The sequence below is a fragment of the Marmota marmota genome, unplaced genomic scaffold (genome assembly GCF_001458135.2).
Source record: "Marmota marmota marmota unplaced genomic scaffold, marMar, whole genome shotgun sequence".
Taxonomy (NCBI): Eukaryota; Metazoa; Chordata; class Mammalia; order Rodentia; family Sciuridae; genus Marmota; species Marmota marmota.
The window spans coordinates 3,764,759-3,791,833 of record NW_025999968.1 but is presented as its reverse complement, the minus strand read 5'-3'; the positions used below and the strand labels follow the sequence as shown (position 1 = coordinate 3,791,833).

Below are 27,075 nucleotides of genomic sequence, written 5' to 3'. Positions count from 1 at the left end.
CTACAGTTTGCAGAATGAATGCTGGAGGTTATGCTGTTTAGAAAACTGTCACTTCATTTGACCATAAGTTGCATAGATTTTTATCATTTAATAAAATATTTTCTAAAATATACTGGTTAATGGCTGTTTAGCTGCATATCTCAAGAGCTTTTATTTGGAAGAAATAGAGAAACATCTCTGGCTGTCTAGTATAGAAAGGAACTCATTGTAGCTCACACCTTTGGGAAAGAGGCACAGTGAAAATTGTGCCTGAGCATCTTGTTTGTTATAGGGGCAGGACCACTGGTGAATAGAACATAAGATGCTGCAGTTCCCACTAGCAGCAATACAGATCCAAGAATGGATCCAGCCTTACTGGAGTATCAGTGACCCAAACACTCCCACATTAACCCACTGCTCCAGTTGCCACCAGTTACATGCATAGATTTTCTTTGATTCTCAGTTTCTTATATTAATAATGTTGATTAATAATTCTGAATCTGGGACATTGAAATTTTAAAGACTGCATTTCATGGCTGAGCCCTAGTTTCAGGATATGTAAACTTTATTTCAGCTTTTACACCCAGCAGTGATGCCTGTATCCTGACAATGTCGACAAGGAGATAAATTTCCTAATGTAAGGAAGAGGTTTAGATTCTGAGCAGCCACTATAATGTTCACATTAATAGTAGTTCTTAGGAAATATCCCCAATGTAACTTCTCAAGTCCTTCTTCTCAATATTTTGAACATCTTCCTTTAATATTTTAAAAATAATTCTGCATTGGCCACTTGGTACAAAAATCTATTTTTCTTTTTACATATTCATGGAAGACAAATTACTGGGTCAAATGATGGATATATATTTAAAAACTTTGATAGACATCCCTACTTTCGCCTAGGGAAAGTTTCTACTAATTTACACTCTCCACAGGGAGATAAAAAAGTGTCAGTTTTCCTATTGATTTGCCACTTCTGGATATCCTCTTTTTGTTAACCCTTTCCCAGTATTGCTAGCTTAAAAAATAACAATTTGTTACTATTTTTCTTTTTATTTCTTTGATTATTGCTGAGGTTTTAATAATTTCCTATGTTTTTCTATTTCCATGTGTTCTTTTTACAGATTGGCAATCAATGTCCTTTGACGAATTTTAGCTATATTTTCTTTATTGATTTTTCTTTATTTTCTGTATTAATTGCAATCTGCTCATATATCAAAGGTATGAAAACTTTATCTGTTACCTATTTTGTGTTTCAGTAACTTTGCTACTTCTCTTAACTTTATATATTTTATGTACATACATATAGTCAAATTTATTCAGGACTTTTGTTTGCCGTTTCATTTACTTTTATGCCAAGCAAGCCTTCCTCACTCTGTTGAAATATATATTTATTGAATCTTTTAGTCTTTGGCTTTATTTCTATAAAAATTTTAAGAAATGGGGTATCAATTTTTATGAGTAAAAAATAATAATTCGTTAAATAATAATAATAACTTTATTTTTTTCTTCAATTAATATATTCAAAACCATTTCTGAATCATACTTTCTTCATGATTTAAAAAAATCTTGTATTATATGTGACATTATTAAATGTGGTAGCTTTGGGCCTTTCATTGGTATCTACTGAGGTGATCATTCTTAAATCAAAAACATACTGTTTTGACATATATGTATTTTATTTTTCTTTTTGTTGTTATTACTGGGGATTGAATCCAGGAGCACTTAACTACTGAGCCACATCCACAGCCCTCTTTTATTTTTTTATTTTGAGACAGAGTTTTGCTTAGAGCTTTGCTAAATTGCTGAGCCTGGCTTTGAACTTTCAATCCACTTGCCTCAGCCTCTGGAGTCACTGGGTTACAGGGAGATATATATAGGCCTGGCTTCATAAATATTTTGGCATCTAGTAGAAATCATCATCCCTAATAAAACAAATACATTTCTAAAAAGTTTGCTTTTTGTGACCACCTATTCTTCATCAGTAATGTGATATATTTAAAATAATTTCAACAAAGTCTCCCAAGTAATTTTTAGGCACATGAAAAATCCCATTTATCTTAAGGAAAATTACCATGTATATATTTTAACATCCTTACATCTTTAATTTTATTTGTGTTGCCATTAAAAAATTATTTTGTTCCATTAAAAAAAATCTAAAAACTTTTTCCTTTATTCTCTAATTTCTGCATTTAGTTTTTCTACCTTGCTTATTTAATTCTTCCTTTCTTTTTTATTTTTATTTTTTTTTAAGTAATGGGGATTGAACCCAGGGGCACTTTACTGCTGAGCTACATTCCCAGTCTTTTTTGGTTTTTATTTTGAAACATGCTAAGTTGCTGAGGTTATTGTTCAACTGCTGAGCCTGACTTCAAAATTGTAATCCTGCTGTCTCAGCCTCTCAAATTCCTGGGATTATAGGCATATACTACTGCACCCTAATTTATTTGTAAATTTTTTAATTTTTCAGTTTTGTGAGTGTACATTTTAAGTTGATTTTATGTGTTTATTATAACTAAATTAAATATTATTAATTTTATGTATTTCTTCAGATAACCAGACAACATACATATTAAACATTTTTTAGTGACAATATTTTTCTCGCTAATTTATAAGCATTTGTTTAGTTATTAATCATAATTGCCTAGAGATATTGATAAGTTTATTTCGTCCTTCAACTTAACTGAATCTTTTCATTTTTATTTTCTTTCGACTGCATTGAGCAGAATCTTCAAGCTCATGTCAAATAAAAATAATAATTGTTGGTATTCCTTTTCCTAACTTTTATTACTATGAGTTTAATTGTCTTTTTCATGTTAAGAAAAATATGGTCCATACTTACCAGACTAAATTTATTGAATATTTAAATATTGAGAGGTAGAGTTATGTTACAAGTATTTTATTAGTTATTGGTATTATCTCATGTTTTTCCATTTGACTTTTAATGTAATATTTAAAATATATTTTTATTTTATCAGTTCTTTTTAGTTATACATGAAAGTACAGTCCATTTTGATATAATTACAGAAGCATCAAATATATCTTATTCTAATTAAGACCCTACTCTTATGGATGTCTATGATGGTGGCATTCAGGGTGGTATATTTAGATATGTACTTAGGAAAATTATGTCAGAAGCATTCTACTGTCTTTCCTTCTCCTATTCCCCTTTGCTTTCCTTCATTCTTTTTTGTCTACTACAGTGAACTTCCACTCTTCTTCTCTTCCTGCTTATTTTGGGTTTGCCTCCATAAATCAGAGAAAACATGTGACCATTGTTATTTTGGGATTGTATTTGTACATATTTTTATAGTATATTAAGCTTGAAAATTCCATTTAATTATGCCATAAATAATATTATTTTGGATTCTGTTCACTAATTTTATTACTAATACTTGCCTTAATTATTAGAGTTTGTTTCATTTTATTTTGAAATAATTTATATTTACAGAAAAATTACAAGAATTTTACAAAGAATTCCCATGTACCCAGTGACTCCACCCAAGTTTTATTATTGCTCCATCATATCTTTTTAGCATAAAGATCCCATGTAGAATCATGTATTATACCTAACTGTAGTACCTTTCCAGTGTCTTTCAATCTTTAGGCAGTTCCGTTATCTCTCCTGACTTTCAATGGCACTGATATTTATGAAGATTGGAGGACAGAGAGTTCTGCTCTAAAATGTCAGCTTGGATATGCCTAATGTCCTGTCATACTTAGACTAAGCATTTGAAAGAAATATTACAGAAGTAATGCTGTGTTTGGATTGCTTGCTCTCTTCTGGCACATGATGCCAGTTAGCATTAATGATGGTAGTGTATACACTTTGATCACTTGATTGGTAAAGTCTCAGCTAGGTTTCTCTACTTTTCTTACTATTCTTTTCACCCTTTGTTTGAATAAATACTTTGTGGGGAGTTACTTTAAGATTATTTAAAAATTGCATTCCTTATTTTTCTTTTACTTGCAACTTTTAGAATCCATTGATATTTTTTGTCTGCATAAATTACTTCTGTGATGATTGACAAATGATAATTTTCAATTTTCATCATTTCTTCTACATTTATTAGTCACCATTCTAACAAAGAAATTTATATTATTTTTATTTAATATCTAGCATATAATTTATTACATATATATATTACATGTATATGCTATCATGTAATATATGTATCATATTATATTATAATCATTATTTTGATACCCAAATCATCCTGGACTTAGCTGGTAGAAATCTCTTTGGTACTTAAATATGCAACATTATATTTTAAGTACTTTTTATTTTCCTGTGTAAAATATGCTCTATACTCATATTATTCCCACCTTCATCCAGCCCTGAATCACCTATTTCTCCAACTAATCTTTGTTCCTTTTCATAGATAGTGAACCACATCTGGGTGCTAGGTCCTAGGAATACTCGTGCTACTAGGGTGTCAGTGTTCCTTGGCCTCTCAATGGTAGGGCTATGAAGTACATACACATATTTCTCTCTATCATCCCCATTAAAATAATAAGCACCTCAAGAATGAGCACTGATAACTCTAATTTCAATCCCAAACCACAGGGTTTCAGATTCCTCATTCTTCATAGTCATGCATTTCTTCTCAACAATAAGAACTTATTCCAAAACATATTTATTTACTTACTTACTCCTTTTGAATGTAGCCAAAGTCCTAACCTTACTTGACTTCCTCTCCACTCAGCCACTTTCTTGTTTGGGACCTGGGTCTTTCAGAGATACCAGCACTCAGAATTCCTCCTTGTATAATCCCTGACACATGTTGGGCTGTTTTTCCAAAACAATCTAGCCTGCCTAAAAGCTTTTTGAATAAAAAGAAAAAAGGAGACTTATTGTGTTTTGTATATTTAAGTTGATTGTCATTCACGTAGACCTAAGACTGGAAAAATTTTAGAGAGCCCATCGATTATATAATTGTCCAAAATAAATGCTACTTATTTATAGCAAACTGATATAATTAAAATGCGCATGTTTGTGTGTACAGTATATTTGTATATATGCTCATATATATGTGTGTGTACATATATGCATATATGTATTATGGTAAGTATGTGTATATATATATATATGTATATATATGTATACATATATATGGAAATATATATAGTGTGAGTATATATATGAGTACAGATAATGAACTCTTTCTTGAGCTTTTAAATGTGTCAAAATGCATTCTATCATCATTTATAACTAATTAGAAAAAAATTACATTCCCACCAAAAATGTTGCCTTTCATAGTTTTATAGTATCCTACTAATATATGAAAAATATAAATGTTCTATATATAATTATGATTTACAGTGGCTTATGATGCTATTTTTTAAATATTTGAAAGTATAGATATATTTATTTCAATGTTCAGGTAAACTTGGTAAAAATGAGCAGATCTCTGAGTTGCCATGTATGATATAAAGAAAATGTAAGTAAAAATAATTTGTCATTTGTACTATACATTGTTATAATATCTAGCAGATTCAAACCCAATATGGAATAAATATCTATCTCCAAATCTGTCTAATAACCCTCAAAATTCTAACCATAGGTATTAAAATCTCTAGTGCAGCAATGATTAAAGATTGGAGTACTTTGCTGAATGTTCATTAGTCTCTGTCTTCAAGTAGATTTCTTTTTCACATAAGTCCACAGTTTCTTTCTGAGACCTCTCTGGTGCCACTACTGGAATACAATAACTTTTTCTCTCTTATTTTTTCTCATCTTTGAGATGACAGTTGTCTTCAAGAAAGACAAATGTAGTTTGAATTGTACAGTGTGTGGATATAAACTCTTTAATAACTAAAAAATGGGCTACAGATACATAGAGAAAGCTTTGAAATGAAAAAATAATTAGGAATAGATGGGATTGACTTGGATAAAACTTGAATTCCTTCCTCAAGGAGAATGTCAAGTTTAGGTCAAGGAGAGGTCTCAGCATGAGAAAATATTCCCAAATATTTTCTCCTCAAACATCACTTCTTCTTATTAACTATCGTTTTACTGTGATGGATAGTGATGTCTTTTAAGACTAAACCTGATCTATTAACAGCCAATCAAGAGGCTATTGTCTGAAAAATTAAGCTCTAGAGTAGGAAAATTAGTATACTTTAGCACATAAAGTCCAATGATAATTCCAGCTAATTACTAGGAATCTCATTAATCAAGAGAAATTACCTTAAGAACAAATAAAATTAATGAAGATTTCAAATTCTTATTTTATTAGAATACTTAAAAATGAGAAGAGCTACAGGCTAAATTTAATAACAATGCAGTGGAAAAACTTGTATGGAATTTTATAGGCAATGATCAATTATTTAATTAATAATCAATGCAACATGATGTTTATTAAGGAAGGAAAGAATAGGAGGGAAGGGAGAAAGAATGAAATAACAACAACAGAAGGGGGGAGATGCTAAGAGCCAAGTATATGATGCATGGCATTTTTGGTCGAAAGGTGATGCCAGCTAGCCATTGAGATGATATGATTATGTTAAGATTTGCATTCATATGGATATTGGACTCCTGCTGTTCACCTAGGCCGGCTACGGGACTCCTGGAGAGTTCCCATTGGTTGGGGAAGTACAGTAGGAGGGAGTTCCGGGGGAGGAGCTCTCTCTGCGGTCCGGGAGGACGCCGCGTGGGTGGAAAAAATCTTCCCGGGCGATACCGGACATTGGCGGCAGTTTCAAAAAATAAACTTTGTTCCTGTTTGAGTGGCTCGTGATTTTGTGCCCAGCCAGACTGCGGCAAACAACAAAAAAAAAGAAATAAAGAAAGGGATTGAGAGAGGAAAAAAATACCTGCTTAAAGCTCTGTGTAATAGATTTTGGTATTAGCATCAGAACTTCTTAACAGAATTGTAAAACTGTCTTCTAAAAATTTGATCCTAGAAATACTAGGTTGTAGACTATTCCTCATGAAAAAATTAATTCATGCTTATTTGAGTTTTAAATTAGTAAATTAAAAGAGCATTTATAGGGGCTGGGGTTGTGGTTCAGCAGTAGAGCGTTTGCCTAGCACATTCGAGGCGCAAGGTGCTGGGTTTGATCTTCAGCACCACATAAAAAACAAATAAATTAAATAAAGGAATTGTGTTGTAAAGATATTGTATCCAACTACAACAACAACAAAAATATTAAAAGGAAAGAGAAGCTATAGGCATTGCAACTGTATTTCAATATAAATGTTCTATGATTAATGAGATTCAGGAAATGTCACTTTTTAAGGGTGGGAATTTGAAAAGAAAAACAAAGCATGTTGGTTCTAAAAGAAGTCTCACTCTCACATCATTTCACAATTACATTGTTTTAATGATGGCGATTATGCAACAAATATCCTGACAAATAATCAATATATTTCCACTAGCAATGTGTATGATTTGATTCATAGTGTGAGAAAAATTTCTGGGTTATTATTAATCCTAAGTGAATTTATTTGTAAAACATTTTAAAATTCTAAAATGTTAAAAAAAACACTCCAATATTAGTTTTTTCTACATTAGACCATTTTGAAAAAAAAAAAAGCTAATAAATTAGAATGGCATAAGAATAAGGCCAAATTCTCAACAGGGATATGATCATTTCCATATTATATTTATTTATGTGTGTGTGTCCATATCTAGTATTGATACCAATCCATGAATTATATAGTGCAAGTCACATACATTTAAGGTAGGATAAAAGTTAGTATAATGAATGGAATATTTAAAAATAAGATTCACATTTTAAAATAATCCTCATATCATAATTTTCTTGGTATTTATATATACATGGAAGTTGTAGAATTATACTTATTTTGAGGGCTACTATTCTCAGGGCTAAAGCAACCTGATTGATTACTTTTTTTAATGAATTCACAGGTTTATTTATAATATTATTATTGTAATCCTCTATTACCTGCTGTACATACTTTTAAATACAATTTGATGCAGTGTCATATGGGAAAATGAGCAGTCAGTCAGCAGTAAATCCCTTTCATTGATTGCTTAGATCCTTAGAATAGTAGTTCTCAGATTTTTTTGTGTTTGTCTGAATCACCTACAAAGTGCAAGTTTTGCTCCCATCCACAAGGATTCTACTTCAGTTGTTCTGGATGTGGTTCTCAGGCATCTGTATTTTAACAAGTATAAAAAACTATAATGTTGACTTGGCTGCAGGTTATCAAGGATCGTATCTAGAGAAACATTGCCTTAATACATATGCTTCCATATCAGCATGATCAGAAAGATCAAAATCACAGGACAGTAACATTTGAAGAAAAAAAATGAATAAATTATTATTGAAAATAATGCCATTGATATTCATTTGTTTATTTTACTGAAGTTAAGGGTGGTGTTTTTTTAATCTTTGATCTTGGACTCCATAAAGCTGCTGGCATGGGAACCAAAAAAATCTGGCTTCAGATAAGGGTCTCTCAATTTATTAAGTATATCAAATACATGTTTGTATTTAGGTACCCTTGACTTACACAGATGGAATATTTAATATCAAGAAATTAGAATGGATCTCAAAGGCAACTATAAATTTTGTTGACACAAAGCTTTCTTTAGTTAACCTTATGAGGAAAGTGTGTATAGCTATCATTTAGACAAACACAGAGTCTAGCAAAAATCTCAGCATATTTATTTCAACAAGGATATTCTATGTGTGGTGACCCTCATGAACCAGTATGACACAATAATTTTGTTTTCTGCTTCAACACCTGAAAAGGGACAGTTTAGGGAGAGAGAGAAGATTTTCATTCCAGAGGGCTAAGTTATGTAAGCATCTTTGAGGGCCTAAAAGGGAGTGTGAAAGTTAAGGTACCTATCGTTCTATTTGTTCTCTGTCTCATGTCTTCATGTCTAAAAAGATTAATTTTAGGAATATTTGGAGTGGTACCACTATCTGAAAATGAGTAAAATTATGCAGTATGGCTTCCCACATATATTTTTTTCTTTCTTTTCCTCCATGTGATATTAAAGAATACAAATCTTTTGGTACAGTGGTTCCCAAAATCTGGTCCTTACATCAGCAGTATCAGCATCACCTGGGAACTTGTTATAAATGCAAATTCTCAGACACTACCCAGATCTACTGAATCAGCAATCCTATGGAGATTTCACCCATCTAAAATTGAACAAACACTCTAAATGCTGTTGGTATGAACTTTATTTTTGACTCAAACATCTTTAATAAATATAGGTAAGAACTTCAAAGGGATATGGGTCTACAAAGCCTTCTAGAGTGCCAAAGAAGTAAACCTGAGCCCACTCCAATCCTAAGAGAGTCAAAACAGCTGTTTGACTCTGGGCGCACTCCAGCACAAGGGTGAGCCTTACAGAAACATGGGAGCAGCAACAGCACTGTCTTGTTCTCCAGCATCACCAACATCATCACCATCTATTGGGTTACAATACATGGTCTCCAGACATTAAGCTAGGTGGTCTACCTAACTTTTTCTTATGATAAATTTAGGAGGATTTAAAATTCCTAATTTTAATCTCCACTTCACATATGGCACAATCGGGCTTTAAGGAAATCAAGTTATTTATCCCAACATTTACATATTTAATATGAAGGAAAAAAGATCTGAATCAAGCAGTGTAACTGTCGAGTCATGATTCTGTAATGCTATCTCAGAGCTCCTTTGAGTTAAGGGTGTCCTCATCATTGATTAAAGAAAAGAAATTACATGGATTTGCAGAAACCATGGAGGGTGATCAAGGAAGGACATTAAAGGTTCTTAGAGTTTGAAGGAAAGGGCTGTGGATCTGGGAAAAAGAATGATGTCAGTCATATATAGAAGTAGAATCTTGGATGGGGTAAAAACCATATATAGATTATTCACAGAGTAAGAATCAGGGGGAATAAATAATGTGAATGGATGAGTCCTCTGACAATTTCAAAGCTGAATATAAAAGAGAAGTGGCAGACATCGGGTGCTAGGGGTCACACATGCCAATATCTATACAATTGTCTAAAAGTTTCCTTTCAATGACACTGGCTCCAGGAAAAGACAATCCTGTCTTCATACCCCTTATAAATACAGGTTTTGTTCCTCATTGCTTCTCTCAAAGCAAGAAACTGTAGTATATTTATACAATGGAATATTACTCAGCCTCAAAGAAGAATGAAATTATGGCATTGGCAGGTAAATGAAGAATATCATGCTAAGTAAAGTAAGCCAATCCCCCAAAACCAAAGGCCAAATTTTTTCTCTGATAAGTGGATGCTGATCCATAATTTGGGGGGCAAGGGAAGAATGGAGGAACTTTGGATTGGACAGAGGAGAGGGGGAGAAAGGGAAGGGGTGTGTGTCAGGGAAAGATGGTGGAATGAGATGGACATTATTACCCTATGTATGAGTATGACTCTACATAATGTACAACCAGAGAAATGAAAAGTTGCATCCCATTTGTGCAAAAAACAAAAATAAATTAAATTTTTTTAAAAAAGCAATATGTTAAAAGAAGAAAAAAATATATTATCTTGAATCAGATAGAAGTGGGTTTGAAACTCTGTCCTAAGCCAATAGGGAACTTTGGATATTTTTTATTGTCTCTGAACTTTAACTGTTTGAATATATGTGTGTGTATAAAAGTTTTAATATACATATAAAATTATTTATATCTACTTAATAGTAATATGATAATTAAACAAGACAATAAATAGCACTTGACAATGTAGCTCTTTTCCAACCCTTAATATTATGTTAACTTAATTTTCACTAGCACTTCCATGGTATGAAGGTAGGTATAATAAGATCTAACTGAGCTCTGGTTTTAACCTTATTGCAAAGGCCATGTTTTGTAGCTTAAAAGTACACAGGTAAATAAGAAAATAAATAAAATAAAAGAAGAAACTCTGTGTATCAGCTCAGACTTAAATAAAAAACCCTTATAGTAGTTCTTAAAAAATTATAAGGGAAGATTCCTTTCTATTAGAAAGTGCTTTAAATTTGACTTCAGATCTGCTTGGCTCTCAACTGCTCCCTGAATTATGTGTGATCTTGAGCAAAAAACTTACACTTAATGGTTTCTTTTCTCATCTCTTCCTCACCAAGAAATATAATAGTCAGATCATTGAATTTTATTTAGTATAGGACAATACAAAATATCTATTGTGGTCTCTCTAGGATCCTTCTAATGACAATAAAAGCTATAAAGATACTAAAATTGTATTAAAAAAATCTCAGAGTTAAGCAGGATTTTTAAAGCATAGAACATTATAAATAAATATATGAATGAAATACAATAAATACTAAGAAAGAAAAATCACAAGATAGTATTAATAACAGGCCATTAGATAAAATTTGTTCTGAAGAGCCTTAGTTATCACTTCTCCCTTTACCACTTAATCAGGTTAAAAAAATTCTCCTTTTGAGGTAGGAGTGTGTGTGTTTGTACATGTGTGTACCTGTACGTGCTCCAAGGGAGCTGATAAATTAATGCCTCGATGTGTTTACATATTTCTAGTTACATATCTTATTAAATGTTGTCCCAGAGATCTAAACCCTGGTGTCTCTCATTACAGAGCTCATGCACTCTTCACTAAAGTACAAGGAAAGTGTGCTATGTTTTGACTGTGATTGGGACTTTGCAAACCAGTAGATACACCTTTTATTAGGAATAAAATGAAGTTGTCAGCCATTGAAAATGGACCAAGATAGCAGCCACCTGACTAAACCACTCTTGCATCAGCCAGTCTCTGATGTATTTTATTCTAGTTTCAATCTATTAATCAGACAATCTGGAAGAGCAATAATTTAAACACGGCAATAATCAATTCCATAACACATTAATAGAAGCTACAGTCAAACTTTGCCACACCACTGACTGCACTGGAATCCTGACAGGAGCCCTAGGGCCATGCCTAATTTGCATTAAATTTACATAAAATTGTAAATCAGGAATACACAAACACAGCCCTAATATTTGTTAGCGTTTAGATCTTTCCTGATAGATGGATTGAAACTGCTGGTGGTTTGACTTTACTTTGCAAAAAAATTTTGCAGCTGATCAGCTTTGTTTTCATTTTGCAATTATGAGAAAAGGGACTCAAGGGAGCTATCGTTAAGGAGCATGCATATGCCATTTAGAGTTTGCATTCTGTAAAACCCCGACTCAGATGTGCCCGTGGAAACCCCAGTCTCAAAGCAAATTGTCCCTAATGACTTTGAAGTTCCTTGTCAGTGGACTTGGTCACAAGTAACTTGTTATTTAGTGAAGATACAAATCACACAAAGCTGGACCGCTGATATCAAGGCCTGTGGGGACCATTATTGTTCTAAAATATTTCTTTCTGTCATAAAAACAGATAATTAATGAAAAATTTTAATTAGGACAAGGAGAGGTAAAACCCAACTCTCTTAAGTTTGGTGAAACACAGGTACCTGGTAGGGTAGTAAAGTGAACTTCCTGTGGTTCTAAGCACTCTGTATGTTCCTACGTTCCTATTTTACCTTTTTTTTTAATAGCTGTAAGTTTTGCTGTATGTTTTTATATTCTGAACTAGGAGAAACCCTTCTTGTCAAAGGTACTGGCTCACAGTGGCAAGGGTACTCTCTCTATTCTCTTTAGCCCTCTCACTTAAAATCCATTTTGTAGAAGGAAACCAGATACTTAAGGGCAATCCTGCATTTGGAAGTTTTTCCTTTTTAGAAAGAATTTTGTAAATATTTTATATATCATGCTTATTCTCCAACTGCATCTCTTCCTTACCACCTTATATCCCACTCTTATCTTACCTTGCACGATCAAGTAAACTTGGGAGGTCTTGGGCTCATGCTGTGTCTGAACGGAGCATGTGTACGAACCCTCATCATAGACATCCACCTTCTGGATGCGGAGGCTGTATTCCAGAGAGTGGCGTTTCTCCAGCTCAACCCGGGGATCCAGAGACCACTTGTCATGTCCAGCAAAAATGATACCAGAACGGTTCAACCAGGCCACCTTCGAGTTCTTGTCTTCTACAACACATCTGACAGAGCAGAGTAATAATGTTAGTGGCTTAACCATAACTGTAACTGCTTTCATTCTCTGCATGATTTGACTCAACAAGATCAATCAAGAAAAATAATTATATGCATAATGAATCACTACCATGACATTTCTTGGGGTCCCTAGTAACTTCACTGTTTCCTTTAAGATCTAATTACCATCCAACGGACGAATGTCATTATATTAGATTCAGCTCAGCAATAAACAATCTGAGTATTAGTAATTCAGGCCAATAACATTAAATGAGTATTGACTTCCCACTGGATTACCTTCAACTTGTTTATTAAAAGGTCATTCATTCACACAGAACTCCATTTGCTCAAGTATTTTTGAGAATTATACAATGATATCATGTCACTTTTGCTCCATCTTGTATTCTTTCCTAAGTATTTCATAAAGTCTTGCATGATAGTAGTCTCAAGTTATGCTCCACTGCTGCAAGAACAAGACTAGATTTCAGAGTTCACTACTGACCCTTAGGAATTTGCAATACACTCCAAGAAATAAGAAGTGTGTAAGTCCAAGGACAAGTGCATTCGTGTTGTATCAAGAAAATCAACGCAAGCATCATCTGGCCCAAGTCTAGTTCTAGCTGCTGAGAGCAGCAGGTTATCTAATGACAAGGTACTTTTCTCCCAGCATTTCTGGTCGTATTGAATGAATGCAGTTTTTCATGGGAGATGAAGAAACAATTTTGTAAGTCATTCCAGAGAAGATGAAGGATAAATGTTTGTCAAAATGATTTTTTTTAGTAAACTGAAATTATCCCTTTCTGAAACTCCAAAGAAGGGGGCAAAGAACACAGGTTAGCAGAGAAGGGATAATTACTTCATGGTGAATAAAGTTCTTTCTTTCAATTTTCCAGCAGAAAATCTGACAATGAAAAAAAAAAAAAAACAAGCAATAAATGAATTAAAAAAAAAGTGAGGAAGAAAGAAAAAGTCTCTCTGTGTACCCCTTGGCAAGATTTATGATTGTCCCACAGAAAGATGGTTCCAGACCCTGTTCACAGCTACACAGCCAACTTCTTGACACTCTGGGTGTGAGGGAATGGACAGAAAGAGTCAAGAGTATGATGGCAGAACAATTAAAACACCATATTCCCCTGTGTTTCCCAAATCGAGTCAAATTCAGATTCTTTTCTCAGGTGAAAACAGTCAGGCATAGAGATTCCTCACCCATGCATAGAAAGGAAATCTGTACATAATCCACAGACTGACCACAGAGAGACTTAGAGGCCAATTTGTGTCTCTCATATGGAGGAAAACTGTTGAGTCTTTTTAAATAACTCATCTATGGTCCAAGACTATTTTTTCCCACTATTTTCAGGTGAATCCTTTTTTTTTTTTTTTAAATTTCAAATAAGAATTTGACATAAGTTGTGTGTCAAGATACACACATCTTCCTTCTCTGCTTTATCTATTTGTTTTATTAACATAGCTAGATTTAAGTATCATTTAGTATCTCCACCTCCCAGAATGTGTTTCTCAGCCATGTCAATATTTTTGTGAATAATTAAATGTGTTTGATAATTTGGAGGTCCTAGGAGGAGAAGAGAGCTCACTTTGCAGATGCTTACTGCTTCTTTTCAGGCTTGATTTTACCTTTTTTGCTCTGCTCTTTTGAGATATCACTTCTCTATCCTTGGTGGTGTTCCCAGCACCTCTCAACTTAAGGGCACTTCTGAATTAATCAACAGACTGCTTCCTGTCTTTTAGACCACTAATGACATTTTTGAATGTAAAATTATGATATTTTTCTTTTCTATTGAGGACAAAAATATACCTGTGCAAATGTATTTTAAATCGCCAGCAGGTTTCCCTTTGTGCTTTCTTACCTACACAGCTCAACACAGCAATGACCAGACTTGCTACATCACAGAGAAGTACCCTGAATATCCTTAGCCCAGAATATGGCCTTGATATGGTCATTTAAAAAAAAACAACATCTAATATATTTGACACAAATATGGTCTATAAATTAAACAAAGACATAGATTTTTATGTTATTTACCTGAATATATGAAAAATGTAATCTGCAATAATATAGGTTCTAGGTAAATACCTGCCATGTAAACTAACAGGGTCACACATGCAGATAAAGAATATAGGGTATCTTATATTCCATGCTCCCATCTTAAAAACTACCCTACAATATACACAAATCAATTGGGTGAATTTCTTTATCAGCACAAGGTAGTTTCAGTCAGGCTTTTAAGTTCCTTTGACATTTTAGCAATTATTATCAATGGAAAAGTTAAAATTGCATAGATCATTATTCCAAATTATTCTCTGAGACTGTTCAGATTTATCTTACCTAAGAAAGTAATCGACTATTTCAGAAAAATTGCCAGACCCATAAAAATGCATCTACTGCAACAATGCATTATGTGCAAATTTTGTCATGACAATCTACAAAACACCTTATTTTTACTTTTCCTTTTATCCTTATTTAATTTTTAAGTCTATCTTTTACTTACAAACAAATGGAATATACTTTTTATTGATTTGTATTTTGCTAAACTCTAACAGAGCACAATATAATGCTTAAAATATCACTTCTCCAGATATTTTAGGGTTCTTTTTTACGTGGTGAAAAGTTCCAAAGTAAATGTGTTGTCCTTATAAACTAGAGAATAAATCCCTCTACAATATTAACTAAAACTTATTGAAAAATGAGCAAAAGAACAATGTGATTTCAGAACTATTCTATTATTAGTTTTACCTTTTTAAAATCTTGATTTAAAGTGGTAACTTTTTAAACTATAGGAAGTATTTAATCCATAATAGAAAGATGATAAAAGTCAAAGTAGTCTCAATCTGAAGGAGCCTATGTTTCTCTTTTTTTAATTAAGAAAAAATAATAAGTCACACAGGTTAATCATAGATCGCCAGGCTGTAGGGAAAAAAAGAATGGTTGATCTAAATGCAGACCCAGGCTCCCAGCAATCACCAACTCAACAAAAAGTATCATGGGCTTGCATTAAGAGGTGAGTTTGCTCCCAGGTGTTAGGCAGGCCTGCAAAGTAAATGAGGACTCTAGGGCCATGCTAGGATAGTACCAAGATAATAACGAAGCATCATCCACATGGAATGCTACTCCAAGACTGGGTAGTGCAGTTCAGAATTGTATAACTACTGATTTTTATCTCCCAAATCAGTCTGGGCTAAAGCAGGAAAAGTGTAAAGAAATGTATTTTTAAAATCTGTAGGTATAGCCAGGAGCAGTGGTGCATGCCTGTAATTCCAGTGGTTCAGTAGTCTGAGACAGGAGCATTGCAAGTTCAAGACCAGCCTCAGCAACTTAGCAAGACCTTAAGCAACTTAGTGAGATCCTGTCTCAATAAAATAAAATAAAATAAAATAAAAGGCCTGGGGATGTGGTTCAGTGGTAATGGGCCCCTGATTTCAATCCCCAGTACCAAAAGTAAAATAAAATAGAATAAAATGTTTGTGTTATGTGTTGCATGACTTAATAGATTGTTTGTTCAAGGAGTTCACAATGTTGTAAATTATTCTAAAATTTAGAACAGACTACACCCTGAAGAGGGTGGGTGCTTGTGCCCCACAGAAAGGATCAGAGAATTTCCTCTCACTTTGGATGGGATTTCTTGCAGGTAGCTGAGGATGTAGGATTATAATAGAGACTGCCTCCTCTACAGAAAATCTTGTATGCCCTCCTTTTCCTTGGCTCCTTGTCATTCCCTTATAATACTCTGTATTACATTGGTTATTTCTATTCAACTTTACTTGTAGGTTTATTAAAGACAGTGATCTTCTTATTATTAACCTATGGAGCCCTCACTGATTAGTGGCCTAAACATCATCTGTGCAATAGATACTTGCAGAAATGTGGAACAACTACACCAAATTTAACAAATTGCTATTAGGTCATATATCAGATATTCACCACTTGTCTAATAGGTAAAAACTATATTGACACTTATTTTAAAATTGTTAAGAAATCATTAAAATTATCTGATATGAAGAAAATTTTAAGAGAATTATTAAGTGTGGTATTGAAGTGAAAATGAAGAAGGAATAAATGTGCTCCTTGTCATTACAAAGGAAGTTTATCTCTGGAATGTGAGAAACCAAGAAAAGGAAGATAAAGCACTAAATAAGTGTGCAGAAGGTTGCCCACTTTGACTATGAACCCTCAAGTACCAGGTGGGTTGCCTACCTTAACTATAAAACTATGTTGTTGTTGTTATTGTGTGTGTGTGTGTGTGTGTGTGTTTAATCAGCTTTAAAAATAACAGGAAAGGTAAGCAGACAAAATTTTAACTTCTCAATTCAGTATATCTGAATCCATAAAAGTGTCATGAAAAATTGATGCACTCATAAAAATCTTGAGCATTGGATCTCTGCAAACACTTAACACCAAGTATATTATGCAGAATTGTATGAACAGGTACATTCACAATTCCACTCACACTGCATAAGACTGGGGATTATAATTCTAAAATGATGAATATAATTGGAGGTAAAAAAGAAATACTAAATTCAGTTTGCACTAATAGATTACTTAATAGCATATTTACCGTCAGGGTCCATAAGGAAAGTAATACACATCGACTAGATATTAAGCCTGTTCAATTGCTACTAGACAGCTCTTCACATTTAACAAGCATTATTGGCTAAAAACATACTAACTTAGCATTAGTATTTATCCAGACTTATCTTTGTACAAATTTTCTGTTTTTCTCAAGAGTAGCATCTTGTATGTATTGATTGGTAAAAAAACAAAAACAACAAATATATTTGACTTAATCTCTTACCAGTTAACTATATTCCTTCTTTTAAATTATAGGTTCTAGGGGTAGTGTGCCTGAATGGGTAGAAGAGATTTTTTTTGTTGTTTCTTAAATTAAGAAAGGATGGTTAGGTAAGGGATCCCAAGTGCATGTAGTTTGTGCCTCCACTGACATTAGCAAGGCGTGGTGGCATTTATCGTTTGTCAAAACTAAGGAAAGAGGTGGTGCTACTGTTATCTAGGGGGTATAGGCCAGGGATGTTACCAAACATCCATGTCTTTTTGTGGAGACAAAAATAGATTTAAAATTTTGACATCCAGGGATGTTACCAAACATCCATGTCTTTTTGTGGAGACAAAAATTTTGACAAGGTCAAGGTTGAAAAATTGAGGTAGGTCTTGATCTCTTGGTTTAAATATCCAGAGTCACAGGCAAACATCTATTATGCAAAGGCATTTTTTTCATAAGCATGTGCTTCTTGCTGTATGAGATCTTTGATTGCCAATAGCAAAGTCTCTGAACTGTTAAGTCAGGTTCATGATAAAGGCACTGAGGCCTAGGGATGCTTTGGTTCTAAGTTCATATTCTATTTGAATATGTAAAATAGCTAATAGGATTTTAGATATTTCCAACACACACACACACACACACACACACACAATTATGTATGATTAAGGTGATATACCAATTACCCTGATATGGTCATTATGTGTTGTATGTATGTACTTAAATCTCCCACTGTACCTCATGAATATATACAATTATTATGTGTCAGTTAAAACTAAAAGTGTATTAAAATAAGTCAGTAGTTACGGAATCATGCCCCTTTTGCTATTTAATTTTAGCATCATAATTGTAAGATAATATACACTTGTACAGTGTTGATAGTGAAAGGTAAGTTATAACTTGCTTGGTTCCTAATTTAATGCCTGAGAAATCATTTAACCTTAATGTTTCATTTTACTCCCTCTATAAAAATGGATCAGTAAAATCCAGGACAGGTAAGGGAAAATTGATTCAGTTGTGGAAAATTTTGATTTTTTTAGAAATTATTAACTTTTTTGTTCACAAGAAAACTTTTTTAAAATTAAGCTTTATTATTTTTTCCACGTTTGCAAATCTCTCTCTTTTGTAAAATGTGGAAGATTCAAGATGTGGATGGGAAGGAAGTCTTCAAGAATGTGTTGGCCCTTTATTTTTATACTGTTTGCTTTGAAACTTCAATTCTACAAATAAAACCCTTAGTGAATCAGCAAAACTATCATAGAATCATTTCATTCTAGAGGGAAAGATAATTGGTCTGGGAAGTGATGCTATATATTACCAGCATTAAAGTGTGGAATCAGGAAAATTTCTAAGAAGAGGATGGCATAAACTGTCATGAAAATATCCCAGGCTCAGATTCTGAGTTAGAAGTCCTTTGTCTGGCTTTGCAACATTATTTTAAGTATAATGAATTCCAAGAACTATGCAAACACTTTCAAAAATACCAAGTTAGCTAAGTACCAAATTTATGGGATTTTGAATTATCAATCATTCTGAATCATCTCTGCTTCATTACCATGTCCTAAGATTAGACTCAGTAAGAAAAAAAAAGAAAGAAAAAACTCTGGGGATTCACTGCTGACCCTCAGGAAGTCCTACTGGTCTTTGCTGCAATAGGCAGTTTCAGCTCCCTGGCTCCCTGACTCCCACCTTTACTTTTATATTTTGAGGAATAAAGTATTTTAAAATTAAGATACATACTTTTTTAAGACAGAAAGTTATTATACACTTAATGAACTATTAGTATAGTGTAAAAATAACTTCTGTGAACCAGGAAATCAAAAAATTCATGACACTTGCTTTTTGTGATGGGCTAGAATTAAACCTGCAAATCCTCTGAGATATGCCTGTATTAATGATATCTAATGTTTACCTAATGTTTTATTATAATGAAAAGCTCAGAAATATCACATTGTGATATTACAAGACTGTAAAAGAATAGGGTAGCATTTTTTTAAATTTTGGCACTTAGAATAGCTGTGGCTTTGAGAGTTAAGGAATTATATTATATGATGTGTGGGTTAATTTTAGACATACAGAGCAGTAACTGGCCTGATGATGTCTGATATTGTTGAAGAGACTCTAGTTTTCTACTGCAATATGGAAATAATAACTATTTTGTAAGATAGTTGTGATTATTAAATAGGCTAACATATTTAGAGAACCTAGTGAGCTTTAGAAGAGTCTAACATTTTTTCCCCCATGTCCCTCCTTACTTAGAAATTTGAATATTCATTCTGTAGAAACTCCAATTTTGAGCTAAATTTAGCAACCTCTATATATTATAGTTAAAACCAACCCTTGCTTATCACATCTCTAGGGAAATCTTTTAGGGGTCTGGTGTTCATATACCTGATTCCTCCTTCATCCCTTCCTATAAGCAATAGATCTCATAAAGCTCAATAATATTTAACTTGAATCCAGTATGATGTGGACTGGTTATATAGCATAGCAGTTTAAACTGAGGCTCAAATTCAATCTCTGGAACATCTTAAAAGGGGCATTGGGATACCTGTGCATAGACAAGACTCTAAATGCTTCATGTCTTTCATCAGATGCAGTTTGTTTCATAAAAGGCAGAGCCTACATATGAATGTCTCTCAAGGACAGTCTGAATGCAGGACAACATCCAGTCTGTGTTGTGCTTTGTGATCTTCAGAGATCTGCTGACAGAATTGTGGTGCCACCTGGATTGAATATGGCATACTCTATGCTTTGTATGTTTTGTGGACCCTGAGGTTGCAAGAATAGGCCTATCTATTCCTTCTCACGAGTGCCAATTATACTCTCAATGAAGTAGGAATAATCCCCAAACCTTTCCTCTCCACTGAACTACAGATTCTCCTCTTTCCACCCCATCTGGTTGAGAGAAGATGAGCAGTAATTTTAATCTTGCTTTTGTGTTGATTCTCCCTATGAGTCTCCATTCTCTGAAAAATCCCTTTATTTAGAAGGAAAAAATGCTGCCTTTAGTTGTATCTTTGAAAGAGTAAAATTAGTCTTAGGATCCTGGCTCTGATATGTAGTTTAAATACTCACTCACTATGTAATTAAAAACAATTCCACAGCTATTTGAAGAAAACTCTGTTACCTTTTGAGTCATTACAAAGTAAATATCAAAAGTATGCTAAGTTCTAGAAGGGAAAAAATGTGGTCTGTACTATGGTTGGGTTTATTCTTTATCTCATTCCAGCAGTAAGGAGAAATAAAAGTGCTCACAATAAATTATAAAGCACTTAGGATGAACATTCTGATGTATGAAACTTGGCTATAAAGTCTGAAGACTGTTTTCCATAAGCCTCACTTGAAAACCTAGCCCCTTACTTTATAGTCTTATCATATAGAGCATTATGCAAATGGTATCATTGGAGCAGAACCATATTATAATATGACTCATCATTACATTACGTGCATTTAGATATAATTTAGATCAAATTGTGCCTCTAAGACATGGACAACTCCTAGATACAGCAGGCATACTATTTCACAGTCAACATATAGAAAGTATGTATATGAGAAAATAAATAAGTAATGGTACTGCCATCAGAGCTACCATTAGAAAAGGGCTTTGACGTCTAGTTTTCCTTGACTGCTAAAGATACAGGTAAAAGAGATAAATTTAAAGGCAGATAAATATAAAGAGCAAAAAAGTATTCACTTTTTAACATGCATTTTGTATCCACAAGTATGAAATAGGAGATTCCAGCAACTGCAAATTGAAGGAGATATTATCAAACAGATCCATCATAGGTGAAGGAAATACAGTGGTCCTCTCCCCCAGCTGACAAGCAGCTGATAGATCACTGATGATTGCATATAAATCACAAGGACACAGCTCACATGGAGAATTATAAGGATTTTTCTTACTTCCATGTTTGATTTTTCTATCACCCACTTTCTACTCCACCTCACTTCCTACTTTTCCTGTCTTCAAAATCTTTTTTTCCCCCAGGGTATTGCCTTCTAAAGGATAGTGGTCTGAGAAGGCCTTCACCCTGTGCGACAACCTATTTTAGTGTTTTTTTTTTTTTTCTCCTTTCTCTTTTTCTCCTATCTCTCCCCATCACATCCTCCTACCCCAATGTAAACCTTTTTCTAAAAACATGTTACTCTTGAATAGACCAACAATCAGTTCATAAACGGGAGTTGGAGTCAGATGATCAAAAAGAGCTTTAGAAGTTACAGAAAGAATTGGAATAAAAGCAAGAGGTGGTGAGTTTGAATGAAAGCCTATCTGGGAGAGCTCTTGTAACAACCTTGGTCTACTCAAACTGTAGAAGGATAGAAGTGCCCAGAGTCCCCAACCTACATAAAGCACTGACCCTGTAGCATAATAGAGTTGAAGAGAGATAGATTTGAGAGAGTGAGAGAAGAAGTCAAAGGCCATTGCTCCCGGTCATGCTATATGTAAGTTAACTCTGACATTTCATAGCCAGTCTGAGTTCAAGAGAGAGCTGTGGATGCTTAAGGTTCAGTTCAAGGTATGAGTGATCCCTAAGAGGACCCCTATGACTCAAAAGCCTTTCTAGCCTAAGGGGATTCATATTCTGCCTCTGACTCTCTGTCCTAAGGCCAAACTAGCTTTGAAAATTTATTACACAGAGGCATCTTCCCTCACAGTGATTCCCCAAAGATGGTGGTTAAGTGAAAAGACAGGGAGATGAGAGCAAGAGCTGAATCTAAATGGTAATTAATAAGGTATTGTTTTAAAATTGTTCCTCATTTCTTCTGGATTAATCATCAATACTTATGGTCAAGACCTATTGACACAGTACCAGAAACTCTACTGAAATCTCAATATGTGCTTTAGGAATCTGACCTGCCTAGCAGCATGATTTATATCGGCTAATTAATAATGTCCACTTTCCGTCATAGATGTCACATTTGCCTGGTTCTGTTGGGACCACTCTTATCAACTAATTGCCAAATCCAATGGGCTTATCTTAAGTATTTAATCTCTTCAAAGCTTTGTGTATCATTTACCTTTCTTCATTTTCTTGTCTCTCTTCCTAACTCCCATCACTTCTCAATTTCCATAAGGTTCTCCTCTTTCTTTACTCACCTTTTATATATTGTTGCCCTGCAGGATTGTACATTTCTTCTCTCCTGACCTCATGGAGTATTCTATTATATTTCTTCAGTATTGTGGCTTTAATTACACTTCATCTGACTTGAATTTAAAACAACATACCCACCTATTTCATGTAAGTCTCTGAAGGTACCTCAAATTCAACACATTCTGAGCTGAAACTTACTATATTCCACTTTTTTTCTTCTAATACATGCATACATTTCAGTTAATGGAATTAAAATTCATCTGTGCCCCTATTTTAGTAGCCACTGAGTTATTCCTGTTTCCTTGTCCTTTTTATTTCACTTATGCAATCAAATCTTACTTTACAATTTTGGTCCTAAGATTGATCTCTACAATCCATCATCATGTCTACAGCTATGGATCAGTGCCTTGTCATCTGTTATCAGTATCACTGCATAACTCTCCACCTGGTGTTCTGGCCTGCAGCGTTGTTCTCCTGCCCACAACTACTTCATCCATCCTTTATATTGAGCAGAACATACATGATGCTGACCACACAATCCTCTTGTTTAAATGGTCATGGTCTTTTTACCTGTTAAAAGTTCCAAAAGATCTGTAAAAATATAAATCAGCTCAACCTACTTTTCCAGCCTCATCTCTTGACATTATATTCTCTCTACTTTAACTTTGTTGAGGTTCCAGTCTCACTGTTTCTGCCTCTTTTTTTTCTTTTCTCTAAAATGTGTTTTGCATCTGTTGACAAGTTCCTGCTTATGATACAAAAATCCACCTCAGATGTGTCTTCTCTCGTGAAGCATTCTCCAAGTTCCCTAGTTGTTTTCAGCTTATGCTAGCATTTATATTCATTGTTTTTCTGCCTTTCATTGCTATTTTAGAGTGAGCAAAGACCATGTCTTCTCAATCTTTTGCATCTCTGTTGCCTGTAAAAAAAAAAAGTCTGACGCAAAAAGTCGCTCAATAATTATTCAATGGATGAATAAATATGCCAAGAATCTTTCACCTCTCAGCTCACATTCTTAGGGATGTTCTCTTCCTAATAAAACTTTGAAGGCTGAAAAATTCCATGTGGTTCTGAAAGCGGTGATATGGTGACCAAATGAAAATTTTTTCCCCTGATCCAAACCAGGCATCTCATTTCCTTTTATTTGAAGCTATCATTTTTTTTTTTTAACTTCTCTTTGCCTGGAAAGAAAATGATGACATCTTTTATACATCTATGATATAATAAATGTGTAAAAATAAATTTTAAAAATGTGCAGTGGAAAGTGTATAACTCAAAAATTTCTAAAAATGTGCTATGGAATAAAAAGAAAAATTGTTTCAAATACACCAGTGCCCCTCTTTGAGTTTGGTTGATTTTACTAGGGACCTTGATATTATTACCTTGTGGTGTCTCTTGCCCTAGTGACTCATATTTAAGGAACAGAATGAACACTTTTTAATCCATACTGAGTCACATTAAAGAATAACCACCTTGACAATATAACCTACTCTGAATTTACAGAGGATTTGAGATTAAATTATAATCAATTTTCTCACTGCTCATCTTTAGTGAAATAGATCAATTTGGTCTCATAGAACACTTAAAATTTTTCTTTCTTCATTTCATTTGACTGTGAAATTAGCAATTATTTTCTGCTTCAAGATAATAATACAATCAAGAAGAAAAACCAAAAAAGGTAATAAAGAGGTACATCAAGTGGAATTTTCTCCACAGATCTTTGTTGTCTGGGAGTCAACTGAAATTTAGGCATATAGAGTCGCCCAGTTGTAGGAGGCACTGTACTTATTCAGTAAAAACTGTTTCATTTTTTTTTACTATTGGTAAATTTTGTCCTACATTTATTATATTATTATTATTATTATTATTATTGGACAAACTCACCATCCTGGATATCAGTGTCTAACCTGCAATCAGGATTGAATAAAACTTCCCCAAAATAAGAATGAGAGTAATTTTGTGTGTCTACCTGATGGGGCTAACCAGTGCTCAATGCATGATTAACCTCAAACATAGTATCTTACAAAAGAAAATACACTCTTTTATACACTCTTCTAGCTCCAGAATGTAGCCACTACAGCTCACCAAGATATATTCTAATATTAAAATCTCAGCAATATTGATTCATGTAGCTTTAGTCAAAGGTAGATGACCTAGTTTCTGTACTGTATTAGTTATATATATTCTATCTTAAGACTAGGATATAATAATCTAGTAGTATATAAATAATTTATTTTGTTAATATTTTCTGTATCACTTATTCTCATTCCATCTTTTTTTTTTCAATATTCTTTGTTTTCAGGACACAAATCAACGTGAGCAAATGGATTCTTCAGATAACTTTCCCTTTTTGCTCTTATACAATAGAGATCCTTAATCTTTATGAACAATCACCTGTCTGGAAAACCATGTGCCATGTCACATGATGTTTCATACAAAAATTACATTTCTTTTAGACTATAAAATTAAGGAAGTCAGAGTTCCTAACTTCCCTGTTCTAAGTATATCAGTGCAGTACTGACTTGAGTGCACAAAAATCTTGCAGGCATTTAATAAAACATTCTCTAATAATAAAGGTAATTTCAAAAACACCATTTTTGATGGGTATTTGTCTGTAACCCCCAAATCATCATTGATAGTGAATGAGGGTAACAAAAGAGGAATTTAGGAAATCCACCCTGAGAGGTCAGAATCTGAGAATAAGAAGTAAAAGAATGTATTGTTCACTAAGTACAAGACTTCCTATCCAAGAGCCCAAGCTGATTTCTTTCCTAATAATTGAGTTCTATATAAGAGTTCTGGGTCCACAGAACTCTGTGTGAGCACTGGCCAGAGAGTCCAATCTCAATAATTCAAAAATTTTTGGCAGTTTTCACTTATGGATTTCTCCTAATTAGCAGCCCTTAGCAACAAAATGGCAAGAGGAACATAAAGCAAGATCAAAAGATACATATTCAGTGCAAAACAGCTCATTCTATTAGCCCCAAGCAACATATAAGTGAAGAAAAGTCTCCATTGTGTAGTAAAGTATGTTTCTAGGAGGCTAATGTTGTTAGATGCAAATCTGCCCAGGGCAATGTTAAAATAAAGCTCAACAAGCCAAAAATAAAAGCAAAGCAGTCTTGCATTTTATGTTCCTACCTGCAATTCACTGAGTCTTTGCCTGTGATTGGGGGTATGAGGCAGTGGCTAGGGAATCTACTATTATGGTGCAAAAAAGAGTAGAATAGATTGACAATTTTACATCAAATACTACTAGCCCTTTCTATCACTTTATTTTCTCCCAAACCCATTTTTTTATTTTTTTATTTTTTTTTCAATATTCTGTTCCTTTAATAAACAAGTTAATTTGGAGAGTAGAATAGATCTCAACATTTATTATGAAAATTTTGTGTCAAATTAAAAACAGAATTCTGTTATTTTTTAAAACCTTTTAAAAATCTACTTTTTAAAATAGTATGAGGCTATACAAGTATGTTTAAAGAATATCAACTAATGTGAGTAATAAAAGAAGACAAAATCAGGGCTGGAGTTGTGGTTCAGTGGTAAAGCGCTTGTCTAGCACATGTGAGGCCCTGGGCTCTATCCTTAGCACCACATATAAATATATAAAAAATAAAGGCATTGTGTCCAAATACAACTTAAAAATACATTTTAAAAAAAGAAGACAAAATCATAAGCATTTTAAAAGTTAGATAAATATGGTTTAGAAGTTAATGTCTATTGAATTTTTACATAATTTGTGATGCAAAATTAAGAATTAATATACATTTTAAAGTTCTCTTATTATAGAAAATAAAGTCCATGTGAATGGCTAATATACTTTTCTGAAAGTTAATTTTATTCTTGTTTTATTTATTTATTTATTTATTTATTTATTTTTTTAATTTTTTATTGTTGGCTGTTCAAAACATTACATAATTCTTGATATATCATATTTCACACTTTGATTCAAGTGGGTTATGAGCTCCCATTTTTACCCCAAATACAAATTGCAGAATCACATCAGTTACACATCCATTGATTTACATATTGCCATACTAGTGTCTGCTGTGTTCTGCTGCCTTTCCTATCCTCTACTATCCCCCCTCCCCTCCCCTCCCCTCGCCTCTTCTCTCTCTGCCCCCTCTACTGACATTCATTTGTCCCCCTTGTATTATTTTTCCCCTTCCCCTCACTTCCTCTTGTATCTACTTTTGTATAACTCTGAGGGTCTCCTTCCATTTCCATGCAATTTCCCTTCTCT

General features: G+C 33.6%; 1 protein-coding gene across 3 annotated transcripts in view; it reads right to left on the bottom strand.

Annotated features, from left to right (window-relative positions):
• The window catches only part of LOC107136298 (limbic system associated membrane protein), a 621,536-nt gene that overhangs the window by 264,238 nt on the left and 330,223 nt on the right, over window positions 1-27,075 (bottom strand). For all 3 annotated transcript variants that reach the window (XM_048803277.1, XM_048803275.1, XM_048803276.1), the window contains exon 2: window positions 12,719-12,951. In XM_048803277.1, the coding sequence (XP_048659234.1) occupies window positions 12,719-12,951 (233 nt within the window). The remainder of the gene's footprint in view (window positions 1-12,718; window positions 12,952-27,075) is intronic.